Genomic DNA, 16,781 nt, shown 5'->3' on the forward strand with positions numbered 1-16,781 from the left:
GCTCAAGACCTCAGCAGGCTTTGGCTGGGAGCCACCGGGGGCAGCCTGGGAGGAGGGCAGCCAGTGGCTTGCCTGGTGAGGTGGGACTGAGAGAGGCCCTCTGGGATTCTGCTGGGCCCGCTTAGGGGAGTCACCCTTGGGAGCCAGGACCCACCTGACTGCCTCCAAGTGTGGTCTAAATGTCACAAATCTAACAACACCCCATTAATCTTTGCAGATCACAGCTCATATTATCCAGGAGATTTGTGTTTTCTGGAGAGAGATAATGACCACCAAGCCTGAGCATGGACAGTGATCTCTAGCCTGGTCTCTAGAGTCCTTCCTTGCATGGGAAGTTTATAGCTGTGAAGCCCTACATGACCGTATAGTTATAAATTTCACTTTTTTCATGGAAAAGACAAATTTTTGGCCTGAATGTTAAGAATCCTAATGACAATCTCAAAATTAATCCAGAATTAGTTCTCTTGTGATCTGAATCTGGAGGCTCAGAGATACAAGTTTCTGACCTGGATCTTGGCATGGAGATTTTAAAGCATAGTTTCTCTGAATTCCAGAAGATTAAGACAAGGAGATCTCCGAGTTTAAGATCATTTGGAATTAAAGTCACAGTAGCACATGGCTTTAATCTGGGCCACGCCCCCTGCTGGAGACTGACAGGCTTTAATCTGGGCCACGCCCCCTCCTGGAGACTGACAGCCTTTAATCTGGGCCACGACCCCTGCTGGAGACTGACAGGCTTTAATCTGGGCCACGCCCCCTGCTGGAGACTGACAGCCTTAAATCTAGTCCAAGCCCCTTGCTGGAGACCTACAGACTTTAATCTTGGCACTCCCCTCTCCTGGAGACTGACAGCCTTAAATCTGGGCCACACCCTCTCCTGGAGACCTACATAAGGACATTGGAAGGAGGCAGACACTCTTTTCTGCCTGCTTGCATCATGGGACTGAGAAACTGCTAGATCCTTGGTCGTCCATCTAGAGCTACTTCTGACTATGGTTGGGGAGTTGGACTGCAGACTGTGAGTGCTCAAGAAACTCCCTAAATATATAGAGACTCCCCATGTGTTCTGTGACTCAGAAGAACCCTGACTAATAAAAACATTGTGATGAGACAGTGGGGCACTGTGATGGGACAGTGGGGTATTGTGATGGGAGAGTGGGGCATTGTGATGGGACAGTGGGGCACTGTGATGGGACAGTGGGGCATTGTGATGGACAGTAGGGAATTGTGATGGGACAGTGGGGCACTGTGATGGGACAGTGGGGTATTGTGATGGGAGAGTGGGTCATTGTGATGGGACAATGGGGCACTGTGATAGGACAGTGTGTCACTGTGATGGAACAGTGGGGCATTGTGATGGGACAGTGGGGCCCTGTGATGGTACAATGGGGCATTGTGATGGGACAATAGGACACTGTGATGGGACAATGGGGCATTGTGATGGGAGAGTGGGGCATTGTGATGGGACAATGGGGAATTGTGATGGACAAGTGAGACATTGTGATGGGACAATGGGGCATTATGATGTGACAATGTGTCATTGTGATGGGACAATGGGGCATTATGATGTGACAATGTGTCATTGTGATCGGACAGTGAGAAATTGTGATGGGACAGTGGGGCACTGTGATGGGACAGTGGGTCATTGTGATGTGACAGTGGGGCATTGTTATGGGATAGTGGGGGCACTGTGATGGGACAGTGGGGCACTGTGATGGGATAGTGGTGCATTATGATGGGATAGTGGGGCACTATGATCAGAGAGTGGGACATTGTGATGAGACAGGGGGGCACTGTGATTGGACAGTGGGACACTGTGATGGGACAGTGGAACATTGTGATAGGACAAAATAACAGTATGCCAACACGGAACACGACAAATGTGTTTACAAATGTGTAATGTTTCCAAGCTATGAAGACCCCTTGTGTATGGCTCTTGCCTTAATAGCCTTCTGTTTCTCTGCATTCACAGCTGTGGTACTCTGTGTCTTTGTCAAGCACCATGACATTCCTATTGTGAGGGCCAATAACAGAATCCTCAGCTCCATATTACTCATTTCCCTCATGTTCTGTTTTCTGTGCTCCTTTTTCTTCATTGGCCATCCTAACAAAGCAACCTGTATCTTGGAGCAAATTACATTTGGAATTGTGTTCACGGTGGCTGTTTCCATAGTTCTGGCCAAAACAGTCACTGTGGTTCTGGCTTTCAAAGTCACAGACCCCGGAAGAAGGTTGAGAAAATTCCTTGTATCTGGAACATCCAACTACATTATTCCCATATGTTCCCTATTCCAATGTATTCTGTGTGCAATAAGACTAGCAGTTTTCTCCTCCCTTTGTTGATATTGATGAACACTCTGAGCATGGCCACATCATCATTGTGTGCAACAAGGGCTCAGTTACTGCATTCTACTGTGTCCTGGGATACTTGGCCTGCCTGGCACTTGGAAGCTTCATTGTTGCTTTCTTTACAAGGAATCTGCCTGACACATTCAATGAAGCCAAATACTTGACCTTCAGCCTGCTAGTGTTCTGCAGTGTCTGGGTCACCTTCCTCCCTGTCTACCATAGCACCAAGGGCAAGGTCATGGTTGCTGTGGAGATCTTCTCCATCTTAGCATCCAGTGCAGGGCTGCTTGGATGCATCTTTGTACCCAAGATCTACATCATTTTAATAAGACCAGACAGAAATTCTATCCAAAAGGTCAGGGAGAAATCATATTTTTGAATAAATAATTCAGGAACTCTATCAAATGTTGACACAAACCTATCAATTATTGGATTATAGTGCATGTATCTACTTTTGAAATCACTCTCACTGGCTCCTCTATTGATGACTAGAAGTATCATATCTGACAATCTTGTGTACATTCTCCATAAAATCTTTACCCCTTTACTTGCTTTGTTTACTCTGGAAGAAATAAAATTCTCAAATCCTTATTACAAATTTATTCATCATATTGCTTTTGTGGATATTTCCCCCCTTATAACTTCTAATAAAATTTGATAAGGCAGTTGAATCTATGCCCTTATATAGGAAGTGAGTTCCAGAACAGACATGTCTATAAGTAGAAACCATCTATCAAGTCAAACAAACAAATTAACTAAAAAATTTACAAAGGTGAAATCAGATCACATTTTCTTATTTCCAGTAGGACCACATATATGACAGTGCACTGCCTATTTTTTCACCTAGTCTTCAATTTATTGGCCAGTAGTCTGAGGCAGAAAATTTCTTTTTCTTCTCACAAGTACAAAATATTATATTGAACAATGGATAGAAGCTGTGGAACCCAGTGGTTGAATTATGGAATAGCTAGAATAGGCTGACAAATAGGGTGACCCATAGGAAGACCAACAATCTCAAACACCCCAGACAGCCAAGATCTCTCTCACATTATACCACTAACCACGCAGCATAAACCAGCTGACATGAGGCCCTCACATATACGGTATAGGATGGCCTGGTTTGGCCTCAGAAGGAGAAGACACATTGACCCCCTGAGAATTGTTAGGACCCAGGAATTGTTAAGGTCTGAGAGTTGTGAGGTGTGGATATCCTCTTGGAGATGGGAGAGATGGTATGAGAAGAGGAAGTGTCAGGGGCAAAACAAGGAGGGGGGGGATAACAACATAAGTTAAAATAATAAAGACTGAAGAATTAAAATATACAGAATGAAACAAAGAAGATTGTAGATATGTGAACATGCTATTATAATGTAAGTATGGAAGGGATTGTTAAAACTACTGATATAGGCATGTAGCTATTTTTTTTTCTCAGAGCATGCCCTTGATGTGCAGTTCTGACTGAGGTCCTTAACTCAGAAAATTCTGGGAGGATGGAATGGGAGCCACCTGCTCCCAAGACAGTGACATTCCCAAAAAGACAATTGAGTGTTTGTGATTGTATTAAATCCATAACATTCATCAACTCTGTTCTCATAATGGGATGAAGAATGGATCTAAAATGCATCAACATTAACAAATATTATCACTTCTCTAAGTAAGTCTTCATACAAATATGCAAATATGATCATTAACAATGTCCCTTTAAGACCCATTCTTCAGTAACATCCACATTGTATTCATTGAAAATTCACGGAAGATGTCACTTCAAAAAGAAATATATATATATTCAAACTGGAGTTTAAAGGAAGTCTACACAACTTTATTATAATAACTGATCTCCTCTGAAATTACATTTATGTTATATTCCAACCTTGAATTTTAATAACATTTACTTATTTTTTCATATTTAATTTTGTGTCCCTAAATATTTTCTAGTCACCATATAAGTGCAGGAGATGGTGGAGAAGAGAAATTGGCAACAGGTCAACTGGACTGTAGAAGTTGGATGGTGGTATTCAAGATTCAATGTCTCTGTGTGATTAATGAAGAGGACAAATGATTACTTGTAACATTAAAAATAAACTGATAACAAAATGACTAAAGATTTTATTCATGAGCTAGATCCCACATTTTAAAAATTCACATGATTTTATATCTATGAATTTGTGGATAATTTTTGACTTATGATTTATAGAATGTGAGGAATCTTATATTTTATATTTTAATACACATACAGTTGCTGCAATGTTATGAGGTAAAATGTTATTGCACAGTTAGTCAAAATTATTAAAATTATGTTGTCAACTACAGAACCAGTAGTACTCAAAAGATTATTTGTTTACAAAAATTGCTCCCTACATAAAAAAGGGAGATTGGTAGATTTAGTTTGTAATCATTTACAAAGAAATCAATGTCTTTAAAGGACACCTGTGGCCAGCCATGGCTAAGCAGCTATATCCATTAACACTAAATATGATAAAGTGAACCCATCACCAGGATTATATAATAAGTGAGATTACATAACCCTAGGAGGTGTCTGCCGAAATCCATACATTTTCACATAATACTTGCTCAAAATTATTATGAAATGAATTATAAAATTATTTCTAATAAAATGAGTCATAATCAACCCATTTAGAACAATAAATTTAACAAAATTTCAACAAAATGTTTATATTATTTTGCTTACGTGTATGTGTGTGCTATAGGTACACAGGTGCTTGTAAGTGCATACAAGTGTAGCTGCAAGTGAGAGGCATTCATTGACCCTTGAGTTAGACACAGAGACAGCTCTGAAAAACCTGACATGGATAGAGGAACAGAACTCAGATGTTCAGAATGGGTAGTACATTCTCTGCACAGTTGAACTGAATGCCCAGGCACATAAAAACATTAACCTATAATTGCTTTCCAAAAATGCATTTCATAGAGAAAAATAAACAACACGATGGAAGCACATCATCACTCCCTGCACATATCCCAAGATTCAGTTCAATTGAAATAATGTTTCTCTTTTTTCCTGTTTTAATTTTCTTACTTTAATCCTTTGTTTTATAGGCCAGATTTTATTTCCCCTCGCGGCCTACCTTCTGACTGTTCCACATCCAATAACTTCTCCCCTTCTCCACAAGGTGGCGCCACCCCACCCACATCCCTCACCATACCAAACCTCCCCACTTCCTGGGGCCTCCAGTCTCTTGAGGAATAGGTGTGCCTTCTCTGACTGAGTCAGACCTGTTAGTCCTCTGCTGTATATGTGTTGTGGGCCTCATATCAGCTGGTGTGTATTGCCTGGTTGGTGTTCCAGTGTCTGAGAGATCTAGGCGTTCCAGTTTACTTGAGACTGCTGGTCCTGGAAAATAATACACATGAAATTAAAGACATATTAACGATTTCTAAATTAATTGATTGGTAAGTAGAAGTTTTCTGGTAAAATTGAATAGTTCCATGGAAAATATTTCTGATTAAATTAAAGAAATATATAGAAAAAACTAAACTACACGGCAGTGGTAAGTAGAAATAATTTCAAATTGTCAATTTTAAAACATTTTCTCAGGATATTTCTTCAATTTTATCAGAATTATTTTACATGTACCTTTCATTTTATCAGAAAATGTGTGTCCTTCCTCCTTCAATTTATTTAGAAATGTGTTTTAAATAAACGAATTTTTCGCTATTATTAACCATGAAAATGGTCACTTTTAACACTTAAAAATACTTTCCTTGTTAACCTTCAATTTTTTCATATAATGATTTTTCTTTCTTTTTCAATTAATTTAGTAAAATATTTATGCCTACATTTTTATCAGTATAATTTTCCATGAAAATTGACAATTTTAACAGGATTTTCTACATATTTCTTCCATTTTATCAGACACACTCTCCATGGAAATGTTGCATTTTGATATAAAATGTTTATTATTTCACTTTCAATCAATTTACTAATGCTTTTTGTCTACAATTTAATCTGTATAATTTTTCATGAAAATCTTTAAATTTATCATATTTTTTTCTTTTTTTGAATTAATTTAGCAATGATTTTTATTTTTACCATTTTATCTGTATACTTTTCCTTGAATTCAGAAATTTTAATGTGTTTTTGATATATTTAATCAAATTTATCTGAAATATTTTCCATGTAAATCTCTACCTGTGTCAGTAAATATTTATAATTCCACTTTCAATTAATTTAGAAATATTTTTATGCCTTTCATTTTATCTGTATAATTTTCTATGATATTCTTCTATTTTAACATGTTTTCCTATAAATGTCTTCAACTTATCGTAAGTATTTTCTAGGTAAATCTTCAATTGTATAATAAAGTGATTCTACTTCATTTATCAACAAATTTAGCAACGTTTTTTATGTATACCATTTTATCTGTATAATTTCCGAAGACAATAGTGTATTTTAATTTGTTTTTCGATGTATATCATTTTTTCTGATTTTATTTCCATCTAATTCTGTAATAGTGTCAGTAAATACTTATAAATCTACTTTCAATTAATTTAGAAATATTTTTATGCCTACCATTTTATCTGTATGATATTCCATGATAATCTTCAATTTTAATTTTTCCTGATATTTCTTCAATTTTTCTTCAGTTTTCATAAATATTTTTGATGTAAATTTTCTATTATTTTAGCCATGGTTTTATGTATACCATTTTATCTGAATAATGTGCCATGAAAATCATCAGTTTTTCTGTGCATTTCTTCAATTTTATCTGAAATAGTTTCCACTTAAATCATCCATTTTATCAAAAAATGTGTATTTCCTCCTTCAATTAATTTGGAAATATTTTCAATTCAACCAATATATCCATATTATTTTGCATAATAATCTTAATTTTATCAGAAAATGTTTATAATTCCACTTTCAATTAATTTAGAAATGTTTTTGATGTCAGACAATTTATTGATATTATTTTCCATGAAAATCGTCAAATTTAATACCTTTTTCTAGTTTACCAAGCATACTTTCTACATAAATAATCTATTTTTTCACAAAATATTTCTACTTCATTTCCAATTAATTTAGGAAAGTTTTTATGCCTACCATTTTATCTGAAAAATTTTCAATGAAAAACATCCATTTTAACATGTATTTCTATGTTTTTTCAATTTATTAAAAATATTATCCGTGTATCTTTAGTTTTATGAGAAAATGCTTTACTTCCCCTTTCAATTATATAAGCAATGTTTTTATGTCTACCATTTATTTGCATAATTTTCCCTGAAAGTTGAGAAATGTAATGTATCTTTCTATATATTTCTTTAATTTTGTCAGAAATGTTTTCCACGTAAATCTCTAATTGTGTCAGGAAATACTTATAATTACACTTTAAGTTAATTTAGAAATATTTTATGAGTACAAATATAATTGTATAATTTTCTATGATAAGCTTCAATTTTTAACATGTTTTCCTGTGTATTTCATCACTTTTATTTTCCACGTTTCTTCAAATCTATCAGAAAATATTTATACTTTTTTCCTCAATTATTGTCCAAATGTCAACCAATTGATCTATATTATTTTCCATTATAATCTTAAATTTCAATATTGTTCTCTATATTTCTTCAGTTTATCAGAAATGTTTCCCTTTACATTTTCAAGTTTATCAGAAAATGTTTATAATTTGCTATCAATTAACTTAGAATAGTTTATATCATCCAATTGATCTATTATTGTTCAAGAAAATCGCAAAACTTAACACATTTCCTATATTTTCTTCAATTTTTTCCAGAATAATATCCATGTAAATCTTTAGTTTTGACACAAAATATTTCTAATTCCACTTTCAGTTAATTTAGTAATGTTTTATGTCTACAATTTTATCTGTATAATTTTTCATGAAAATCTTAGATTTAAATATGATTTTCTATTAAGTTCTTCAATTGTGTCAAATTTTCCATGTAAATCTTCTTTTTTATCACAAAACATTCCTACTTCATTTTTCAGTTAATTTAGCCATATATTTTATGTCTACCAAATAATCTGTATAATTTTGCATGAAAATTGTCACTTTTAACATGTTTTTATATTTATTTTTTCACTTTTATAAAAAATATATGCCATGTAAATATTCAATTTTATCAAAAATGTTTATAATTCCTCTTCAAATTAATTTGGAAATGTTTCTATGCTTACCATTTTATTTGTATAGTTTTCTGTGAAAATTGTGATTTTTAATGTAATGTCTATATATTTCTTCTATGTGATCAGAACTATTTTCCATGTAAATCTCTAGTTGTGTCAGTAATATTTATAATTTGACTCTTGATTGATTAAGACATATTTATGTGCCTGCAATTTTATCTGTATAATTTTCCATGATTATCTTAAATTAAAAAAAAATTCTATATACTTCTTCAATTTTGTCATATTTTCCATGTAAATCTTCTATTTTATTAAAAAATATTTGTACTTAATTTGGCAATTAATTTAGAAATGATTTTAGGCCTACTATTTTATCTGTATAATTTTCCATGAAATTTCTCAATTTTAAAGTTTTAGAGTTTCATTAGGGGAGGGATGTGGACACTGACATGCTTCGTAGCAACAAAAGATTGGCTCATCCACTAGGATTTCTTATCTTATTTCCCAGTAAAGGGCAGAGTGGAAGTGTGGGTAAAAGTAGCAGGGGTTTGGGTTGTGGGGAGCTGTGGGTTCTGCAGGTTACATCTACAAGAAAGGAACAATTTGACTTCAGAACTTAGGAACTGGCTACAAAGAGATGACAGGATATCAGGCCCAGGCAAGAACAAAACGCTTCCTTTAAGCCACCATCATTTCAGATGTTACTGTGTAAGGTTGACTGCCAGAGCCATGAAATGGGGCTCATGGAGGATATCCGAGGAAGAGCAAAAGGTCTCTACGGTTTATAATTGAATAAGGCTTTCCAGAGCCAGGCATGCTTGTGCACACCTTTAATCCTAGCACAGTAGAGGCAGACAGGTCTCTGAGTTCAAGGTCAGTCTGGTCTACAGAGTAAATTCTAAAACAACAAGGACTGCATAGTGAGACCCTGTCTGAAATGAAATTCCTTTATATATATATATACATATATATATACATATATATATATATATAAGATTCAATTATTAAACTTAAGTACACTGTAGCTGCCTTCAGACACACCAAAAGAGGGCATCAGATCTCATTACAGAAGGTTCTTAGCCACCTTGTGGTTGCTGGGATTGGAACTCAGGACCTTCAGAAGAGAAGTCAGTGGTCTTAACTGCTGAGCCATCTCTCCAGCCCCAAGAGATTCTTTTCATGACGGGTAGACAGATTCACTGATAAAATTTCAGGTGGTCAGGTTCTTTGATGATCCAAGCACTCACAAGGGTGTGGGGTGGTGAGAAGGTGAAGGTGGGGCAGAGAGAAGGAGAAGAAAAGTATCAACTCTCAGAACAAGGAAATAAATCCCTTAGGAAGTATATTTTAGAGGAAAGGTCTGTGAGCTGGTCAGATCAGTGAAGGAATAGGACACAAGGTAAACAGCAACAGAGGCAGCTAATCGTACTGTCCCACTCTAGGACACACGTGAGTTCCACGTCTACAGGAGTGAAACAGCCTAGGTCAGTTGTCAGATAGGATGTAGACATGGCCACTCCCTCTGCAACAGCAGCCTCTGGGGTTTGACAGTTCAGAGATGCTTGACTTAGAAGGGGCCTGGAACTCCACACACTCTGGTTGCTCAGATGAGATCTGCATACCTGGGTTCTGTAGGTGGGTAATTTTTTTTGTTTTGTATTTGTTTGTATTATCTCTGTGTGTCCTTGGTTGTCCTGGCTGATTTTTCTCTAGAACCTTTTTTTTAAAAACAAAATCCCCTGGCCGGGATTGCAGCCATCATTTAAAGGGGCAGGAGCTTGCTTCCATGAAAATCCATCCACTTGCTCATGAGAGTCCTGCCTACTTCTCTCTATGTTCTTGATGGATGGCTTTCAAGATATTGCCTTGACTGTCAGAGGAGACTTTAGAACTTTGAACCTTGCAAGAGGTCCTAAAGACTGTTAGGATCACAGAAGACCGAATGCATTTTCACCACAGGATTAGCATGAATCTATCATGACCAGGGCCACAATGCAATTGATTGAAACAAAAAGCATCTAGATAGAATAATGTCTTTGAATGCTTGTATGTCCTGTCTGTCTTTTTTTGTGGAGTTCGTGGAAAGTCATGTATGAGAGACTTTGCCAGAAATAAATTAATAAATAAATAAAATAAATAAATAAGTAAATAATCCCCTTAAAGAAATGCAGGAGAACACAGGCAAACAGTGTCTGCTTTCAAGACACCATCTGAAAAAGTTGCTCAGGTGACGAAGGATGGAGAACTATTCTGCACATCAGGATGAGTTTTCCTTTTACTTTATAGATTGTTAGGTGCTTGATGTGGGAATGTTAGGGTGGTAGTAGCTGGGCTGGGAATGGTATCTGAGCTGCATCCCACAGGTCTGTATCTTTATGTGTAATGTGGATGTTTTGCCTGCATGCACTTATATTCACTACACACACAGGAGTTCAGATGTGGGAATAGGATTGAATAAATGTTGAGTTCCACAGAGCTGGAAGGATAAGAGCCTACAGGTTGGTAGCAGGAACGAATCCTAGTGGTCTAAAAGCATAGCAAGGGCTCTAATCTGTTGGACAATCTCTATTGCCTCTAAGGTGTCCAATTTTGAGGTAGGATACACATCAGAAAGCACAGTACTCAATAGTATATGAATAGTAAATGGGTTTGCTCTATAGGCTGGCACCATCTGGACAACACAACCTAAAACACATTATGCATGTGCTTGTGTAACAAAACAGTCCTGAGGTGCTGAGTCAGAACTACAATGCTGAGGAAACAGTCTTGACATGGAGCTGTATTCAGAGTCAATGAACCAGAAGATGCAGAATGAATTCCCTCCATAGAGGACTTCATTGCAAAAATCATGCCATTGTCTTTTTTTTTTTTTTTTTTTTTTTTTTTTTTTTTGTGGAGGATTTTGATTTTTTGAGACAGGGTTTCTCTCTGTTGCCCTGGATGTCCTGGAACTCACTCTGTAGACCAGGCTGGCCCCAAACTCAGAAATCCTCCTGCCTATGCCTCCCATGTGCTGGGATTAAAGGTGTGCGCCACCACTGCCCGGCCACACCATTGTCTTAAAGAACACTAGTAGCCCCTTCTCCATTTTTGTCCCTGCAGTTCTTTTCTGTAACTGGGGGACTGGGGTGCAGGCCAAGGCTAGATTATAAATCAAGAAATAAAATAATAATAATATAATAATGATAATAACAACAACAATAATAGGACACTGTTAGCACATGGAGAACATCAATCCCCAGTGGGTTTGAGGCATAACAAACCTGCTTATCCTGTCTCTACCTTTCTGTGGGTGAAGTGACCTGGAAGACAGACGGGCCCTCAGGAGATGGATAGAGTATGCATTCTACTTGTGTGAATAAGTTGTATTGTGGGACCACACTTTCACAGATAAAATTATTCAACATTATGGAAGAGGAAGAAGATAGACTATGGTCATAGTAAGTCTTATGATAGCCCATGTCTGGGAAAAATGATACTTTTAACAACTCCTCCACACCCCATTTCTAGAGTGTGTGTGACTTCAGGGTCTAGAGTAGGAATGACTCTGAGTCCACAGTCACATCATATTACATCACAAGGAAGGTTCTGGACAAATGTTGGTTTTCAAGAGCCACTCACAATTAGTTTGACAATTCTGCGTACATACCAAGGGGTGGGAAGCAAAGAGTAAAATACAATGTCTTAATTGACTTTAATGCTACCAATATGTCTTACATGATAATTTCTTTGATCATACATCATGATGTCATAGGATACTATGAACATAAACCTAAAACTGAGGTCAGTGACTCAGTAGCACATGAGAGGAGAACATTCAGTTCATGGATTGGCCATATATTTACAACATGGGGAAGTCACTGGCGATTCTGTCCCGATGGGGGCACATTTAGAAACGCAGTACCATCTTTCTGATTCTACAAGACACCCGATGTTATTATCTTATTCTTCATTTCAAGTGACCCCTGTGCTCTCCATACACAGAACACCATTTTGATTCCAATGGATTTGAAACCACAAAGTTCCGGAACCCCATGATGAACGTACTTCCTCAGATATCATGTCCTAGCATCTAGAATCAACCTCTTCTTTACCGCCAGCAACGGCAAAGTCTGGTCTTCATATCATAGATGCAGTGACTCCAATAATAACGGCAGGTTTCTGAAGCAAATGTGATTGTCTTGGGCTGCCTTCTGGCCCTGAGAATGTCCATGAGATTTTGACACAGTTGGGAAAATCTGTCCACTATAAGATAACCCTCGTGATCATAGCACTCTAGTGGGGCAGGGTACTGCTCAACAACCAGCTTGCTTTGATTGGCCATGCATTGCAGAAGGTCCTTTATTACAGCAGTGGAGAAGTCATTCTCATAGAAATTGACAGAGGTGAGCTGTGAGCACTGGCCCAGAGCAGGCAAAAGGATTTTGAGCTGAGAGTCATTCATCCTGCAGTTCTCTAACTGCAGGGTTTGCAGAGTTTCAGATTCATTCTCTAGGAGAATTCGGAGACTCTTGGAACAGGACTTGGGAAGCACTACATCATCGAAGTGCAGGTGTTTCAGTTGATAGAGCCTCTGACACACTGACATGTGTTTCAAGTCTGACTTGGAGAGTTGGCAGACAGTCATAGACAAGGACTCCAAGGGACTCTTCAGGCATCTAGAGAAAGAACAAGAAAAATTTTCTGACTCATGGTGCTGGAGGACACTAGTAAGATTGATACTGACACAGAGAATCCACATATGTAGAGTCAATCTATGCTTATGTTGAAGGTCTACCCTGGGGAAACAGCATGTTGGTGTCTCCTCATAGCATGGTTTACTGAAGCATATTACACTCAGGTAGGGTGGGATCAGACCGCATGTCTGCAACAACCCTTCCTCACTCTGTCAGAGAACTAGAGTTTGCACCATCACGCTAGGAGAGCACACCTAGAAAGAACTAGCACAGAAGGGTTCTGGCAATATCTTGGCCTATGTCCTGTAGACTTTATCCATGTCCCGGCAATCTCCACAATCTTTATCCCTGATCACAGTGTTTCACCCCTGACACTGATGACCCCCATCACAGTGTCACAGATTTCCCGTCTACTTAGTCAAAACTTGTGTTCAAATCTTTATGGAGAAGTAGAGGCTTACTGACTACAATAGAGGAACAAACGGGTTCCTGTTCTCACAAATCTTTGTAGAGGGTAGTTGTGGAGCCTCCCCATATCTGTCCTGTTACCTTGAATCAGTTTTGCCTGGATCCCAAAGGGTAATATGGAAAGCACACTTACAGCATCTGACCCACACAATGGACATGCTTACAAGACAGCTTTCTCAATATCCCTTACCCCAGCCCATACTCTTCCACATGAGTGGGGACCGAATCAAGTGAGCTCCATTAAGAAGGAAACGATCCACACATCGATAGTGTAATAAGTGCATCACTGTAACATCCTCTATGACTGTCACACCTGAGATGCCCACTAATGATTGAAGTAAAGGGAAAGGTTGTTGCTATAACAGAAACAGATCACTATCCTTCCTTACCTGAACAACAGTTTCATGTTGTCACTGGAAAAGTAGCCACCATTCATGGAGAGGTGTTGGAGATAGTTGAGTTTGGAGAACTGAGAAAGGAATTTGGCAGCACAGTCCTTTACATCTGCAAAATGAAGCACACCACTAACTGAGATCCTCAATCTTATTTCCCTTAGATGGAATTTGCGAAGATTTCTCATCTGGCCAAAGCAAGGTGCAAAGCAACCTAGAAAGGATAGGTCCTGTTTTGTGTATATTTCCAATTCCTCAATATAGTTTGGCTGAAAAATGTTCAAGATCTCCCTGATAATCTCCACTGGGAAGTGACAAATCTTCATCTTCAGACAGCATAGCCTCAAAGAGTGTTTTCTCTGCTGGGCCCATTGTAGTAAGCATGTTTGATGTTGTTGCAGAGAGAAGTCAAGGCTCAGGTCAGTGACCACCTTCAAACGCTGCCTCAGTGCATATCTAGGAATGTGCTTTGCAACTTGTTTCTCATTCCCAGTCTTTGCTGAGCAGACTTCATCCTTTCTTCCAGCCCATACATCCCAAAAATCCTGGTGCACATCTCTCAAGTCCAGGACTTGAAGCTTCCTGCTTCTGTGAAAGATAAAGGCAAAGTTTCATAATGTAAAATGAACCAACATGGAGTTAGCCTGGATCCCACATGTCTAAGATCAGCTCCATCAAAGTACATTGCACCAAGCAGGCAAGGAGCTGCATCTGGAGACATGACCCACATCCCTTCATTCATCTGCTCTTGACTTGTGTCTATTCCATATCTAGTGCCTGTAGGAAAGGCACAGAAAGGCTCATCCTAACATGGTTCCTTGTACCCTGAGCTGTCCTGACCTATGACTATCATTTAGGTCAGTTTTCAAATTGAATAGTATTTCCACAAATCCCCATGTTAATGGCATCATTATCCCCTGTGCTGTTTCCCCCATTCTTCCTGCCCTAATGTGTGTCTTACCACTATCCCTATGATTCCCCATTTAGCCTCCTTGGGCCTTGCTTACCTGGGACTAACATTCTGTGTCAGCAGTATATCTATGCCATCCAGCACAGCTTGCAAGTCCTCCACATCAGGGGTTTTCAGCAGTGTCCCCACAGGGAGGCAGGTAAAGGGCCAGGCTGCCACCATTGCCTTCAATATCTGTGTGTGTCTTCCATTGAAGGCCTCTAGGAAGAGTGGTGGGAAAAGCACAGTGGGCAGGTGATCCAGATCGGAGGAGTTTGTGGCATCTTTCCTCAGCAGCGCATCCAGTGCCAGCTACTGGGGTGTGGGAGGGTTGTAGGTGCTCATCCTGCTAGATATTCAGTCAGAAGCAACCTGGTGAAGCATTTAGGAGACATAATTTCAGTCTAAGTTTTCAGAAGTCCTATTTCTCACATATTGCATGAACCAGAAGTATAGAGCCCATGCTCTGGCAATAATGGAGAACACAGTCTGCCAAAGGATCCAGGTTCAATTCCCAGAACTTCCGAGGCAGCTCACAATTGTCTGTAACTTCAGTTCCAGGGTACCCAACACGCCCACAGAGACATATATGCAGTAAAAGTACAATGCAAGGCAGAAGCAGGTGAATCTCTTTAGTTTGAGGACAGTCTGGTCTACAAGAGCGAGTTCCATAACAGCCACAGATACACCTAGTGTCAGTTAATTAACTAATTAATTAATTTTAAGAAGGCTCAACAAAAGGCTATGTGTAAGTTACAAGGTTACCTATGACTAGGTATCTGACTTCAGACTGGTTAAGATACCCTAATACATCATTCTATTTAATTTTTAGAAAATGGTCATTCAGCTGGGCGGTGGTGGCACAGGCCTTGAATCCCAGCAACTGGGAGGCAGAGGCAGGCAGATTTCTCAGTTCGAGGCCAGCCTGGTCTACAGAGTTAGTTCCAGGACAGCCAGGGCTACACAGAGAAACCCTATCTCGAAAAAAACAAAAAGAAAGAAAGAAAGAAAATGATCATTCAAACCCACAGAAAACTTTCTAAATTCTGTTCAACTAACTTAGTGATTGATTATTCCCTTCCTGTTCTTGGTACAACCTTATTATATATAGCAATGTCAAATTTTTTTAAAGCAATGTCTTAAAGTAATTCCAAGTACTTTGAAAGTAAATAAACCCAAGTTAAGGAACATAGATACAAAGCTACAAATACAATCTTTTGGGAGTGGTGGCTCATGTCTGAAATTCTAGAACTGGAGAGGGTAAGGCAGACAGGAAGATAGGAAAGACTTCAAGAACAATCTAGGCTACATAGTGGTTTTTTTTTTTTTTTGGTTTTTTGTTTGTTTGTTTTTTTGAAACAACAAACAGGATTTCTCTGTATAGCCCTGGCTATCCTGGAGCTTACTCTGTAGACCAGGCTGGCCTTGATCTCAGAAATCTGCCTGCCTCTGCCTCCCAGAGAGCTGGAATTACAGGTGTGCGCTGCCACCACCACCCGGCTCTACATAGTGTTTCTAAAGGTCACTTTTATAGGTGGGAAATTTTGCTCAGTTGTTAAAGAGTACTAGCTGCTCTTGCAGAGGACCCAGGTTCTGTTCCTACCATCCACATGGGCTGCACACAATCATTTAATGCAAGCAAACCAAACACTTGTAAACATCAAGTAAATTTTTAAAGGGTTCTGGGGGCTGGAAAAGTAGTTCATCAATTAAGAGTCCAGGCTACTCCTCCTGAGGACCCAGGTTTGATTGCCAGCACCCACTTGACAGTTCAGAACCATCTCCAATCCCAGACGATCTGAGCCTTCTTCAGGCCTCAGCAGCACCAGACATGCCTATGGTACATG

General features: G+C 38.6%; 1 protein-coding gene across 1 annotated transcript; it reads right to left on the reverse strand.

Moving 5' to 3' along the window:
• Positions 1-12,426: 12,426 nt before the first annotated feature.
• On the reverse strand, positions 12,427-15,317 carry LOC127671530 (PRAME family member 7-like). The gene is given in 3 exon segments (XM_052166337.1): positions 12,427-13,107; positions 13,983-14,573; positions 14,993-15,317. Coding segments are annotated over 3 exon segments (1,446 nt in total). The 5' UTR covers positions 15,280-15,317; the 3' UTR covers positions 12,427-12,539.
• Between the last annotated feature and the right edge of the window lie 1,464 nt (positions 15,318-16,781).

This window comes from Apodemus sylvaticus, chromosome 21 (assembly GCF_947179515.1).
Source record: "Apodemus sylvaticus chromosome 21, mApoSyl1.1, whole genome shotgun sequence".
NCBI lineage: Eukaryota > Metazoa > Chordata > Mammalia > Rodentia > Muridae > Apodemus > Apodemus sylvaticus.